A 16724-nucleotide genomic window follows, 5' to 3' on the forward strand; every position below is an offset into this window, starting at 1 on the left:
CCACGGGATCCCCATCGACAGAAAACATACAATGTGTACTAAATTATTAAAAGGGTAACACACAATATGAAATGGACAACTTATGGACCCTACCAAGGGTATTAAATCGACTTACAGAAATGGTCATAGAATGCAGGAGAGCATACATGTTAATAAAATCCACGGAAAGGAGCCCCCACCGACTTGACATTTGTGTTTGGAACTCATGGCCACTTCAATTTTTCGCAACCATACGCAGCTGATAATCACTATGATGTGAGGACACATTTAAAATAATATTCTCATTGCACCCCCAATTGCACACCACTTCATTTCTAAGAAATTTCAAAATATGATTTTATACATTTCATGAACTTGTCATAATACTGAAGGGTGGTTTCAACAGCAAGGCCAACCAGCGTTTACCTTCAAACGCAAAGTCTCTGAGTTGGATAGTTTTATCCGTCCAGCAATGAAAACATCAGCTGTTGACGCGAATATTAGATCCCTCAATCGGAAATGGCTCTCTAAGGTTACGCAGGTCCTGATCGACCATTACCAAACCACACTTCAAGAGAAGCTGACCACCATTGTACCAAGTCTTTATCATCACCTGCCGTCGACCGCATCGTTTCTCATGCCCTGTCCTGGGCCCGTCGCTCCTATGGGAAACGTCTCACTCAAGCTGTAATCACCAAGTTCTACCAAACAATCAACGAAACAAAAACCAGAGTAACCATATCTCTACCAACTGAAATGGATACTACACCTGCACCATCTAGAGCCACGACGCTGCCGAACCAAACCCCTAAACGAGCCCGAAGTTCAACCCTAACCCTAGCGTTTTTGGACCAGCAAACCACCCCTCAGTCTCTATCCACGTCGAGATGTACATCCAGACCTCCCCCCCCCCCACTCGAACGAGATCCCAGTCCGTTCCCAATTCTACAATTCTAACAACTACCAAACCAGTACCAATCACACCGTCGACGACCATTATATCCGCTACCAAACCGTATTATCACCAAACCAAGGACAAATCATTATGGAAGCTACCCGCTCTCAAATCTACCTTGATTATTGGATCATCTAACCTGAATCGAATTACCAAAACCAGTTCAGACACTGAAATACATTCTTACCCCGGTGCCCAAATCCATCACATACAGTCAATCCTGGAATCATACGACCATGATCCCAAACCTACTACCATTATTCTTCGTGTAGGCCTCAACAACCGTGATCAGCTACCAAAGACCTCCTTTAACCAAGCCCAGAAATTAATCGCCACAGCCAATAAAACCTTCCCAAACTCCAAGATCCTCTTCACATGTATACCCATTTCAAATAAAATCTCGAAGAAAGCACAACAGAACCTCAGCACTCTCAACAACATGATGATGGAGTCCAGTATCAACAGCGCAATCTTACCACCCTACGAAGAAGAATTCGAACCAGTTGATAATCTTCATTGGTCTCCAGAAACAGCAAACAGCATTTATTTGTTTTGGATACACCAGCTTCAAGCATCGAGTAAGTCTTTAAACTAATTACTGGGGATAAAAATACTGAGAAGCCACCGCTAGGCCAAACTGTAGTTAACTTGAGCCGCAAAATTCTCACACCCCTTCAGCATTCAATCTTAGACCGTGGACTTAAATTTATTCCCACACCAAAGATAGCTAACTTGAATTATCTCCGACCATCCATTGAACGATTTCAACGAAATCTTAGCTGCACATATTTTTTTCGAAACCACCCCCCACGTGGTGCTAGAACAATGTTTATTCCTAAATCCACGTGGACACCCCCTCAGGCCGCCATCCATCCTGAAATATTGAAAGCATTTGCGAGTATGAATAGCCAAATAGTGAACCTTTCCATAACACACGAAAAGCCTAATCTGACACGAGTGGAACATGAAGCGTTAAACTTACTTAAGAAAGACGATAGTATTATTATTAAAAAGTGGTTCAAAAAGGTTCATGTTGTGTCATTCTGAATAGGGAGGATTACGTTTCAGAAGCAGAGAATCAACTGAATAATCCTAAACATTATTCCATTTTACCGAAACCAATTTTCAAAGAAACTGCTAACATGATTAACAATATTCTTGCCGATTTAGTCAAAACTAGTTATCTCAAACAGAAACAATATGACTATCTGTCTGCCAAACCTGATTGTCGCGAGAGACATTTGTACACTTTGCCTAAAATCTATAAGAATCCAACCAAGGAGTGGTTTATCTCGAATAAAATCCCTAAAGGCCGCCCGATTATATCTGACTGTGGTAGTGAGTCATATGCAGTGTCAGAATACATTGATCATTTCTTACTACCTCTAGCATGTCAACATCGCGCCTACCTTAAAGACACAACCGATTTTGTCAATAAAATAAAAAATCTTCGAGTTCCTTCTAATGCTATTTTAATTTCTATCGACGTTTCTTCTATGTATACCAATATCGATAACACTACTGGTTTAACGGCAGTTCGTAAAGCTTTTAAACCCAGATCCAAACAGACCCGACGATGCAATTCTACAGCTTTTAGAGATTTGTCTTAGTCGAAACGATTTCACATTTAATGGTAAAACATATTTACAAACTTCAGGGACAGCAATGGGCAAACGATTCGCCCCTTCGTACGCAAACCTTTTCATGACAGAGTGGGAACGTGAGGTGTTGCCCCTCTGTCCATTTGACCCACTTTTTACGGACGCTTTTTGGATGACATTTTTATGGTTTGGACTTATTCTATCGAACAGTTTTGGGAATTTTTTGAAAATCTCAACAACCACCATCCTTCTATCAAACTAACCGCAAACGTGAGTTACAAAAGCATAGACTTTCTCGATACTAGTCTTTAACGGAGATTCCATAGCAGAAACAAATAAACTGGATATTAAAGTGTATTTCAAAGAAACTGATACTCATCACCTCTTGCACAAGAGCTCCTTTCACCCAAAACATACCTTTTCTGGTATAATTAAGTCACAAGTTTTACGATCTCATCTAATTTGTACAAGATCTTCTGATTTCAACCAAGCCTGTACGATTGTTTTCTCAAAACTGAAAGAGCGTGGGTACTCTAAACAATTTTTACGAAACATAAAAAATTCCACCTTAGCACAGATAGCAGCTAAAAACAGACTTTATGCCGAAGTACCTCCAGGTTTAAGAAGTGCTCCCTGTTTGTCCAGTAGATGCAAAACATGTCCCTTTATATCAGAAACTCATTTTTTGTAAGCAACTCTACGAATAAAAGGTACCCGATTCAGGAACATCTAACATGTGAACATTCGAATGTAATATATTTAATTTCATGCAAGAAATGCCCCAAACAATATGTAGGAGAAACTAAGAATAATTTACGAACTCGTTTTAATGCTCATAGGTCAGACATCAAATTAAGGAAAGACAAGCCTGTTTCTAATCATTTCAACCTCGACGACCATTCAATAGACGATCTCGCCCTAATCCCAATTGAGCGTATAGAAATTGACTTGCCCGAAGATGAAACTACCAAATTCCGTCAATCTAGGGAAGCCCATTGGATTGAGACATTGAATACAGCAAGACCTATAGGACTAAATATTCATCATAATGTAGGCATAGCACCCTTTGTTGTCCCGTTTAATACAACCAGCAATCGAGCAAGCAAGATAGTTCATGCCCACTATAAGAGCCTTCAAGAGAAATGTCTATAGGCAGAAAATGGTTGTTGCATATTCAAAAAATAAGAACTTAAATGATAATATTGTTCATAGTAAACTAAAAACAATCGGCACATAACAGATACTATACTTCTTATTTTTTCTGATTTCAGATCAGAATAAGAACAGAAGAAAACTCAATATCAAGACCCTTAATCCTAATTTCTAAATAAAGTGTCTGCTCCACCATAGGCCTGTACATTTGGGAGAATCAAACCCTCCCTTCCCCGAAAACTAAAACAAAGGGTTCTTCTTCCTCCTGAGTTGAGACTGATTTGTATCCTTGGGCCGGTGATCGTTTCTGCTGTTGGTTTAGTTGGCTTTTATCATTTCGTGGATATGCTGGATTATGTTGGGGTCGTCGATGTAGTGTCCCAGAAGACCTCACAAGGATGCCTAGCGGTCGGCTCGATGGAATACGGGATACGCGATGATGGTTGGTTGACAGTTAGTATAACGATATCTGACTTCTTGCCAGTGGTTGTTGCGGTTGGAATTTGTCCAGAGCATAATGAAACGTTTTATAATAATATAATATATATATAGATTTAAACAGAATAATATTCTATATTTTAGTGTTAAAGCAGAGATCAAGGTAAGCAATAATGCCAAAAGTTGGAAATAAATTGAACGTATATTCTAAGTAATAAATGACACTAACAAACATGTAAGGAAATAATAGACACGATTATGATAATCTTTATAAAGCACCAACACACTGAGTTTTTAAAACTCGTGTACTTAAAATATATTTGAGGCGATAAGAGTGAAAACCTGATATCCAACAACACGCTGAAGCGCAGAAAATTGCATTTGAAGCATATCATTTGTTGCTCTGACAAAACAAAGTAATATGAATATTTTAATGCTTAAATAATGATAGTAGTTATTTGTGAAATTTTTGGTTGGTCAGTAAGTCAGTTAGCCAACTTCTCTCTGACTACAATTTTGTCAGGATCGCATTTTTGCCGGTTAGGAGATAATTAAACTACTTGACAGTGGATTTGAGGACCAGGAGTTACCCACGGTCGGTGTATTAAAAGATCATCTTAAACAATATTAACAGTAATCCATCTCTAAACTTGTTGTTCATAATATGCCCACCCCCAGAGCAGAAATACACCGGCATAAAACTGACTTAAGGAGGGGTCTCAGAATGCAGGAGAGCATATGTTAGGAAAAAAACTCACGGCCTCACACTCATTTATTTGAGTCACTGCCATATTGTTGGTGTTGTTAGTTCAATTTAATACAAATTGATCATTTTTCTTTTGTCAGGCTATTGTTGGCTCTCAATCCTCCTTAATTCAACAATGAATTATTGGATTGAGTTCTAAATAACGACATATTTTGCAAAACTGTAGGGGGAAAGCTCATGGAATTCATTTCAACAGAGTTTTCTCCCTTCCACCTCAGAGAGAATATGACGTTTATATATTTTTAGCTTGCATGTTGCCAGCTAAACCGGGAAGGCGCAGAGCACATTTTAAAAGATTTTTTCTTCAGTATTGTTAGTGGTAAATGTGAAAACTTTGTATATGGTGGCAACCAGAATAATTTTACAACACTTCAGGTAGGTTCAGCTTTATATAGGATATAATCGTTTTTATAAGTTATATAGAAATGGACGCAAGTAAAGAGGTATAAAATTTACTGGTATACTTAATACTATACTTTTAATGCATTTCAACAATTCACATGCTCATACAGGCAACATTATCAAGATATAATGATAAGATTTAATGGTTCTGTCTATAGAAGCGGATAGAATATAATAACATATCTCTTTCGGAATACCCCCTGTCAGTGATGCAGGTCGAAGGGGCTGACATTGAAAAAGCGTCTAGTCGTTCAGATGGGACAATAAACCGAGGCCCCGTGTGCTACAGGCTGTGCACGTTAAAGATCACTCGACAGATGGAAATTGGAAAAGAGCAGGCTAATGTCGCTGTCCTGGCAAAAATTCTCCCGTTGCACCCTGCATGGCGTCGCCCGTCTTCATTAGCCCACAAGATGCAGAAAAGTAGGACGTAAAACTCCATTCATTTCATTTCATTTATTTTGAACGCTAAACATTTACCTAAAATTATGACCATTATCGGTTAAAGGGAAAATTGACGACTCTAATAAATGAATAAGGTTGTAATATTGATAAATTCATAAATTCATTTTACAAACTTAACGATGTATTCTTTCATTTGTTTACAGGAATATGAAGAGTGGTGTGGAAGCAGGGGCCAGTAATAATATTCTTGAGGGATAATCTACCGAGGTAGAATATTGAAATAAAAGTTTGATATTTTCACTTTCGTTTTTTGTATCTGTCTTGGGTTTAGCATCCGTATTAGAAATCGTAGAGAAACAGTTGGAGTTGATTGAGCAGCATGTACATCCATAGAGCATTCAATCAAACGTCTGTGGTTCTTGCAATTTCACTTAAAAGGTAATTCTGTTTTAATTTCAACGTGTAAACTAGGCTTATTATACGTGATATTATATGTATGTCCTTTGTATTGTTTGACCTGGCGACAGAAAAAACCATTTTATGCATCTAATTTTAGAATTGCTGAGTTAAAAAATAGAGGTTTTTGAACTACGGACCTACAACTCTTCACTTTCGAAGGAATTTGTGGGTTGGTCCTAAAAGGAGTAATATTAAGAAAAAGATGGAAAACCCCTGTTTTAGGCTACGATTAATCTGACGAAATTCTTTCACGATATTCATCTCCTCGTCATTCTTGTCATGTCACAAAGAAGTAGACTGTTACTATACATAGATCATTATCTAAACTTGGGACTTCTTGAAAATAGATTTAGTTACTGGGAATTCGACAGGTGGACTATAGCCGGGATCGTCATGACCTTTCTCTCCACCTGTAGTTAAAGGGGCACGATGTTCATACACTAGGCTGCGAAACATTTTTTAAGTTAGATCCTCGATCTAACACAAAATCTTCCAGTTTATTTGTTACCAGTTCCAAGTTCTCCTATACCACACAATTTGATTCTGTATAAAAACTTGTTGAAATTCAATATTTGTGCTTCACTCATTACTACAGAAGCCTAATCTGCGTCATATACACTTAGTTAATAAAATAAAATATTTAAATTACACTTGTTACCTAAGTTATTGTCCGATATTCAGACTTTCATTGTGTCCTGATAATATGGTGTTCCAACTTATGAGGTTTTTGTTTTTTCTTTTCCCCAAGTTATTGAACAATAATCTGACTTAAGCACCATTCCAATCCATTTCCTGGAAATGTGAATGGTTGTTTTGAATTCCAATCATTCATCCGTAATAACCGACCAAACCGGAAGTTGATAAAACCCAATTGTAGACATAATGTGAACATATTGTACCTAGTATTTAACTATTTGTACTGATGGAATGTAACGAGTGGGTATAGAAAATACAATACACAAAGACGTGTCTGATTGAAGTTTAAAATCTACATCGTCACGTTCACCAATATTATCAAGCCCCGATTCAACCTGGTGTGTTCACCATAAAAATAAAACATGAAACTGTATCAAAAATACCAGCAGAGTTAACGGCTAGTAGAAATTGGTCCGTAGATTAAGTTCGATCTCTACAGGAAAAAAGCCCAAAAGCGTTCTGTTCACCAATACGCTGGATGACCACTATCTCACAGAGAGTAAGTGTCTTCTAGCAGCGACAATGTGGACTCATTCACCTAAGATCGAATGCACTGTCAAGTAGACGAAAGTAAAGTCCCTTCTGACCTTCTTTCTAAAACTCGTGAACTAACAATATAAGAGTGTTGTGTAGGTGTGAAGTGGGCTTTAAAGTATGTAACTAATCAAACAAAACAATATTGAATAAAAGATGACTGGATGTTCGAATGATAAGAAGTGATCTAACTAGCCAAGGGTGCGGTTTTCAGTTAACATTTTGTAATCAGTGATAACATTTTCACTTTTTCTTTTCTTAAAATTTGTGGGAACTAAAAATGAAGTACCTTGTTGCTTTCGCGTTGGTTGTTCTGGTTGCTTTGGTAACTGTAGAATCGGCGTCTGTTTGTAAGTAATTATTTAAAAATTATTTTGAAATTTTGGCACTTTGTCAATTGATAGTTTATAGAAGTTTGGGCAAAAAAGTGGCTGAGGCGTATTGATATGAGCTTCATATTCTGCATAATGTGTCGGTTCCTGTAGGAAAGTACCAACCCCTTTGGATACAATTAAACACAACAGGGAATACCACCAAACACAATATGGGGTACTAGTAAATACAACAAAGGATACGATACCAAAAAACACAACAGAGGATAAAAGTAAACATAGCAGGGGATACTAGTAAATATAACAGGAGATGCAAGTAAATATAACAGGGAATACCAACCCCTTTGGATACAATTAAACATAACAGGGAATACCACCAAACACAATATGGGGTAACAGTAAACACAACAAAGGATACAAATAAACACAACGGGGGATAACAGTGAACATAACAGGGGATAACAGTAAACATAACAGGGAATAAATATAACAGAACATACCAGTAATTACAACAGGAGATGCATGTAAATACAACAGGGGAGACCGGTAAATATAACAGGAGATACAAGTAAATACAACAGGAGATACAAGTAAATACAACAGGAGATACAAGTAAATACAACAGGGGATAACAGTAAACATAACAGGGAATAGATATAACAGAACATACCAGTAAACACAACAGGGGATACCAGTAAATATAACAAGAGATACCAATAAATATAACAGGAGATACCAGTAAATACAACAGGAGATATAGGTATATACAACAGGAGATACAAGTAAATACAACAGGGGATACAAGTAAATACAACACGGGATACAAGTAAATACAACACGGGATATCGGTATATACAACAGGAGATACAAGTAAATACAACAGGGGATACAAGTAAATACAACAGGGGATACAAGTAAATACAACACGGGATATCGGTAAACAAAGCAGGTGGTTCTATAAAACATAGCAGATGTAACGGTAAATATAATATATATTTTATTATAGCTTGTAAGTTGGCATCTGAACCTGGAATGTGTAAAGGATACTTCCCAAGATTTTACTTCAATCATAAAAGTGGTAAATGTGAAGGCTTTGTGTATGGTGGATGTGGTGGCAATGAAAATAATTTTAAAAGTCTTCAGGTAGGTTCAGCTTTATTGAAAGGGATATGATTGACATATAGAATACGAGTATGAAGCAAGGGACATGGACATAAGGGTATATTATGTCTAAATTTACTAACTCAATGTTTTACATGCTCACATAGGCAACGTTATAAAGATATACTCTAATATTCTAAATCATTCATTCATTCGGTTTTTAAATTGTACGATGTATGATGTATTCTGTCATTTCTTTACAGGAATGTGTGGAGCGGTGTGGAAATGGGGCCAGTAATAATATTCTTAAGGGGTAATCTACTGAACCAGGAAACTAAGAGATCAGCCAAAATTTACTTAATGAATAAAAACTTAGATGTTTTGTCTTTTGTGTTCTGCATATACCTAGGGTAAATCTTTGGTTTCTTTTAAAATATAAACTTAAACACGTGATCGGTAAGAATTGGTTGATCAATCTGTACATTATGTCCTAGTCCAGATAGCTTTCAGTCTGGTCATCTTCTCGTAAGCAGTGTCGCCGCCATTGCTTGTAACCATCCTGTCTGGCTGACTTGAGGGACTGACAGGGAAAATCGTCCACGCCTTTCGATTAGTAACCAGACGTTCGTTGATGAGGCTAAGAGGGCCTCGCATGGTCCAATCATCTGTGGGTTGATGATGAAAAAAAAAGATGTTCTTAAGCCATTATTTAGTCTAGGTGCTAAATATGTACCAAATAATGCATAGCATACTCTCACTTTAAAAGACATACTTCGGCTATGCAAATCAATAATAGTGTTCAAAGCTTACCGTATAAATCTTGGCCTTCCATATGCATCCATAATTACCCGTGTTTGAAAATAACATTAACCAGTCGCCTTTTCTAATTCCGCAACTGTTAAGTACTGGATAATCAATTATTATACGTTCTCCTTGTATATCCAAATTAGACTTTATCAACAAGAGAAACAGTTCTCGGGTACTTTAGGTTTTGGGCATTTGATAAACTTGTGAAAAGAGCAAAATTACAAGAGAAATATGTCCAGTTTAATTTTGGAATTATGAATTTCACTATATTCAAGGCCCAAATCATCCCATCAATCAATGGCTTAAATGAGAATTTGTCTCCTTTTATATCTATCATATCAAATGTCTGTAACATAGAGTGAGAAATAATTTTTCTATTTGGATAACCTCAGCTCAAAGGGTAAAAACTGTAATGAAACCAAACAAAATTTATGGCTTTGAAGGACACGTAAGGATGCTATGAAATTTGTAACAAGATGGAAACAATAGTTCTCGAAAGTTAAACAGACGAAACTACGTATGGTTCTTACATGGAAATAACACACACGATCGTAGTTCACAGCCATTTTGAATCTCTACATTTACCTTAATTTTTGAATAAGTATCATATTTCAACAATGCCTTCAAATAACATTTAAAGCTATTATTAAGTGTGATTTGAAGGCTTGGTTGAATATAATAGCCTTTATTATAATTAGACTTTCTAAGTCGAGGAGGAGATTCTAAATGGTTTGGAAATACGTTCGTGTGTGTTATTTCCATGTAGTTTCGTATGGAAAGTGAATCACTCAATTTGGAGATTTCCAAACGGAGGAGATATAGTGATCAATCATATTAAATGGACAGAACCTGTATCCTACAACTTAGGTCAAATATTACGATAAAGTTTTGATAGAAGGCAATTTTCAATCATCAGTGAGCTCTGAGCTGAATGTTTAGGAGAGTATCTTCTATAACACCTATAACTAAAACACAAAATGGTAGATCTTATCAAATTTATTTGAAATTGCTTAAAAGGATACTACATGTACCTCATGTCCTAGTATGGACATAAAAAAAACTCCATTGATGAACGAAGACTTATTTTAACCAATTTTAAAAGATTAAATTTTTTGGACATAAAATTATATAAGTAATAAAGATGCAATGATAAACGTATATTACCCTTCACCAACAATTAGACATTTCATGATAATGGACCGTCACCATTAAAAATATGCCTGAAGAGTCATTTTTTTTTCTTCCTGTATAACAATAACCTTCAATTTAATTGTATATTTTTCATTCACCACATAATGCTACATTTAATTTACCTGGTGTCATAATTACACAATTGTACCTCTTTATGATCAGGTTAAACCATAAAACTTAATAATTATTGAATTTATTGGATTTAAATTTAATGTTCATTCTTAGACATTCTTAGAGATCGCCTGGACTCTTTGACGTGGTTGGCTAAAGCCCCCATTTCTCAAAGGATTGTTTTTTTCCTTTCTCTCCGATCTATACCAGATTGTTCCCGATGATTTCTTTTTTGATCGGCCCGATTGTTGTCAAAATCGTCGGCTCGTGGTCGTCTTGGTCGTCTTAGTCGTCTGAAGTTCACTTTGTCTCGCCCACACTCTTTAGCTTTCGGTTGAACCTCTAGCACTCTCGAGCGACGTGTGTCAAAATATACAGCGGCTCCATGCGTCAACATAAGCCCACATTCGGCCACTCTCGCGCAAAGAACGGTAGAAGAACGGCAGTTATCGGTAGCTAAGCGGCCGATCGTCAATTTTTCGCTCGAAGTTGAGTTGTACCTTAGGATACTTGCGCGTACTTTCGCGTACCAGAAACAAATCAGTCGTGCGAGTAACGTCCGTGATTACCCCTACCCATTCGATTTAGGACTATTAGAGGCAGTTAATGGCGATCAGAGTCGATTCGGAACGGCAGTTGGGCCGATCAAATAATTTAATTCAACGGGGAGAATCTGGTCCAGATCGAACCAACTGAACAAAAACAGTAGCCGATCACTTTTCTGTACCCTTCCCTCGGAGTCCATCACTCCAGATCTTCCCCGGAGTGTATAGTGCTCGATAATGCTCTCAGGTTCACGACTTTATTTTGCAAAAATGAAGCCGATATACCAAAATGTTTCCGTTTCCATGATAGGCGTTAAACGTCCACAGCACTTAATAAGGCTAACAAATGAAATTAAACAAGACATATCTGTTTGTATGCAATTTTTAAGTAAATTTTAAGGTGGAACTATTTTTCCAGAAATTGAATTGCATGGTGCTCATGTTCTACAATATACTGTGATAGTGCTGGTAATCATACTTTAGGCTGTGGGGAATATTTTTCTGGGCGTTGGTTTTTCTTTCAATGGCATTGTCATTGGAAAAAATCAAGCTATTATGAAAGACAAAACTTTCTTAGAGTCAGTTCCCATAAACTGTCATTTCTTTATGGTATAGTCACCTATCGAACAACAACAATATTATTTCATATCTATAACATGTTTTTGGTCACCATTTTGAACATTCACTTCATCATTTAAAAGGGTTATGTCGTTAGTTCAACCCTCTATACCTTATTAAACAACATCATATTTCGGGCATGTCATATGCCTCGTAAACTGAATAATATCTGTGATTCTATTTCCCGTAAGGATTGGACAAGTTTTCGGGCTGCAGCTCCAGAGGCAGAATTAAAACCATACACATACAACAGATTATTAGATGCCGCTTGGTCACAGAATACTTACATTTCCTGTAATACGGGAATTAATTAACTCCTTTTCAAAATTCTGTACACAGCAAAGTCTCTCTGGAATATGCCCCACTCCAAAATATCATGTTGTCAAGTTTATTGCCTGGCTGCCACTTCGTAACCTGTCATATTAGACAATTACTGCCGTTGTCAGTAATTGTAAAATAAGAGGTTTAGTGGATACTAAAGCATTTTATAATTGAAGAACTATTGCATGAAGCAAAGAAATTAAGATACACGACAGATACAAGATTTCCTACTATTTCAGACCTTTTTCGAAATGATGGCATTCATTAATCTTCAATAGGAAACTTTATTTTTCTACTTACAATTCAGGCTGCCATCACATATTTTATAGAATGGCCTTCATCTACAATCTACCCTCCATTGTGAAGGAATTCGATCCATATAATGTCGAGACATGTTATGGTTGAAAACCTACGCTCTACAGCAACTTATTATTGTCATTCAGAATACCTTTTGAAGCGAAACTTAACTTAAAAAATACATTAAGAATTGATGGGATCAGTTGCCATTATCATATCAATGACTGCAATTGGTATGAATATCATTAGTAAGTTTGCAAACTCTGCCTTATACCTTGACTACGATAGCCACTCTTTTGTATGACGGAATGCAGAGATTTGATTACAGTCAATAAGAACCCTCGACAGAAAGGCTGTAAAAATTGTGGCTCTAATTGACTGTATTCACTAGCATAACTGCATTTACTAACTTCATTGATGTCTCAAAGGTGGCCATTGTAGTATTGTAGGTGTAGGACGATATTCATAAAACGTTGACCATTGTGAATATGAGCTAATATGGCTACATTGTATGGAAGAGAATATAACCAATCATAACCCGCGACAGAAAGACGTTGTAAACAATATGGCTTTCCGCTTTTTGTAGGTCGAAAAGATTTTTTGGCTCAAATTTGTCAAAACTATACACCAAAATAAAAATATCCAGTCGTTAATTTTTATACGCAAAAAGTTTTTAAAAAGAATCACGTAAGGTTTTTGAGCTCGTTATGCTTTTTGCAAGCTATTAGAAACCTAAATTTAGATGTCAACCAGTCAGTAAAATGAATTAGATATTTTAAACGAGATAATTTTCTTCTGCATCACCGATTCAAAAATCCAAGATAGTGTCTGAATTTTTTTCCGCGGACTCATAACAAAATTAAACCACGTGCAGCTAAATATAAGGCCATTCTGAATTTTTACGTGACTACGCATGCATACATAAATTTATCTCTAAGCAGATATCTTTAGTTACGCGCTCACACAAGCATTTGTTCATTCGTGGGAAAAATTTTTCGTCACGAATGACCAAAATCGTACACGAATTTACTCGCACATGAAAGCTATCGTAAGGAGAAGTGCACGAATGAATTCTGCCTGAGCTGATGGCTCGTGTGTGCGCCGGACTTTAGATACTTTTATAACTCGACATATGACGTCTATGGTGGCCCATGAGCGCCATAGCTGTTTTATTATTTTATTTATGAAAATACCTTTCTTTTGAATTTGAATTCATTTTTATTTCACTTTCATTTTGTTTTTAAATTCATTTCGTTTTTTATTTTACTTTCATTTTGTTTTTAAATTCGTTTTACTTTCATTTTGTTTTTAAATTCGTTTTATTTTCATTTCGTTTTTTATTTTACTTTCATTTTGTTTTTAAATTCATTTCGTTTTTACTTTTTATTTTACTTTCGTTTTGTTTTTAAAATCATTTTACTTTTTATTTCACTTTCGTTTTGTTTTTAAAATAATTTTACTTTTACTTTCATTTCACTTTTTATTTTACTTTCACTTTCGTTTTGTTTTTAAAATCATTTTACTTTTACTTTCATTTTCGTTTTTAAAAAAAAATTCTTCTTCATTTACTGCGCCATAGTGTCCAGATTATCCAGTCACACTTTTGTCTATCATCCAAGTGTTAGAGTAATTCCCCTTGAATGTGGTCGTGCGAGAATTAAACTCTCCTTTTTATACGCCCACATGAATATGTGGTCGTATATTGTCGTCGCCCCTGTCGTCGGTCCGTCCGTCGGTCCGTCCGTCAACATTTCTTGTGAGCACTATAGAGACTACAGTTTTTATCTGATTTTGATAAAACTTGGTGTGATGCTTTAGATTGATAGGATCTCGGTCAAGTTCGAATTTGACATATTTTCGATGAACGGTTTTTGAGATATTGCCCTTGACTTAGCACGCCTTGAAATTTGTTAAAAATTGTTCGTGAGCAGGATTGAAGCTACAGTTTTCATCCGATTCTGATGAAACTTGGTGTGATCATTGGAATTCATAAGATCTCGGACAAGTTCTAACTTGACGCATTTTCGATGAACGGTTTTTGAGTTATTGCCCTTGACTTTGTAAAAACGCGTCAAAATTTGTTAAAAATAGTTCGTGAGCAGGATTGAAGCTACAGTTTTCAACCGATTCTGATGAAACTTGGTGTGATCATTGGAATTGATAAGATCTCGGACAAGCTCTAACATGACGTATTTCGATGAACGGTTTTTGAATTATTGCCCTTGACTTTGTTAAAACGCGTCGAAATTTGTTAAAAATAGTTCGTGAGCAGGATTGAAGCTACAGTTTTCAACCGATTCTGATGAAACTTGGTGTGATCATTGGAATTGATAAGATCTCGGACAAGTTCTAACTTGACACATTTTCGATGAACGGTTTTTGAGTTATTGCCCTTGACTTTGTAAAAACACGTCAACATTTGTTAAAAATAGTTTGTGAGCAGGATTGAAGCTACAGTTTTCAACCGATTCTGATGAAACTTGGTGTGATCATTGGAATTGATAAGATCTCGGACAAGTTCTAACTTGACACATTTTCGATGAACGGTTTTTGAGTTATTGCCCTTGACTTTTTAAAAAACGCGTCAAAATTTGTTAAAAATAGTTCGTGAGCAGGATTGAAGCTACATTTTTCAACCGATTCTGATGAAACTTGGTGTGATCATTGGAATTGATAAGATCTCAGACAAGTTCTAACTTGGCGCATTTTCGATGAACGGTTTTTGAGTTATTGCCCTTGACTTTGTTAAAATGCGTCGAAATTTGCTAAAAATAGTTCGTGAGCAGGATTGAAGCTACAGTTTTCAACCGATTCTGAAGAAACTTGTGGTGATCATTGGAGTTGATAAGATCTCGGACAAGTTCTAACTTGATGCAATTTTGATGAACGGTTTTCGAGTTATTGCCCTTACCTTTGTAAAAACAAGTCAAAATTTGTTCGTGGGCACAATAGAAGCTACAGTCTTCAACCGATTCTGATGAAACTTGGTGTGATCATTGAAATTGATAAGATCTCGGACAGGTTCTAACTTGACGCATTTTCGATGAAATGTTTTTGAGTTAATGCCATTAACTTACGAAAAACGCGTTAAAAGTTGTTTTTTGCCCTTGATTAGAGCTGTGTGATTTAATTGTTTGTTGTATTTGGGTTATTGATATTGATTTTAAAAAAATTTGTGGAATTATTCAGCATGAATGATTTCTTCAATATGAGAAAATTCGTACTTTAGTCACTAAAGACTGTTTCATTTTTTCTGACAGCTGCCAGTGGGCGTATGTTACCTTGTAACGCAAGCTTTTTTTAATCTATAAAGGTGCTGGGGGTATTCATTTCCCAATATTCAGCATGCTTGCAAGGGAAATGGAGGCAGGGAAAGCTTGAGGTCGTACTGATGGTGTAACTGACAAAATATTTGTGCCGACAGGTTTTTTAGTAGAAATACTACTACAAGAAGGCATATTCCTATTATGTTCATTTGTTGTGTTCATGTCAGTCTGAGAAAATTCAACGAATCTGATGTGAAGTAATTTAAATGATTTGATCTGATCTGATCAATATTTGAGAAAGATGGCCCTCGATCTCCTGCCATGATATCACATTTGTAAGAAGATGGAATATCAAAATGTTTTTGACAAGCAGCCTAGTTTAATGCTATCTAATGTCATGACATTTCCCCGTTAAATTCCACCATTGTGAGGGGACCAAGACGGCGATATTTTTGACATTTACCCTCAACATGTTCTGAGAGTCTTTGAACAGTTAAATATTCCAAGGTTTCGCCATCACTAGTTTGGTTTCTACGTTTGGCAATTTGGGCCTTAAAATCTGTCCATTTTCGTTTAGACATAATTATTTGCTCCGTTAAGGGGGAGGTTACTCGCAAGAGCACAAGGGAAATAACTCCTGCTCACACTAGTATGCAATGACGTCATTGCTTGGATGATAGAAAGTGTGACTGGATAATCTGGACACTATGGCGCAGTAAATGAAGAAGAATTTTTTTTTTAAAACGAA

At 36.4% G+C, this 16724-nt stretch overlaps 1 protein-coding gene across 1 annotated transcript; it reads left to right on the top strand.

Moving 5' to 3' along the window:
• Nucleotides 1-8727: 8727 nt before the first annotated feature.
• Nucleotides 8728-8892, top strand: LOTGIDRAFT_115215 (hypothetical protein; the record flags this gene model as incomplete). The annotated part of the gene is made up of 1 exon (XM_009054197.1): nt 8728-8892. A coding segment is annotated over one exon (165 nt), but the record flags the coding sequence as incomplete, so codon positions are not given.
• Between the last annotated feature and the right edge of the window lie 7832 nt (nt 8893-16724).

The sequence above is a fragment of the Lottia gigantea genome, assembly GCF_000327385.1.
Source record: "Lottia gigantea unplaced genomic scaffold LOTGIsca_21, whole genome shotgun sequence".
Taxonomy (NCBI): Eukaryota; Metazoa; Mollusca; class Gastropoda; family Lottiidae; genus Lottia; species Lottia gigantea.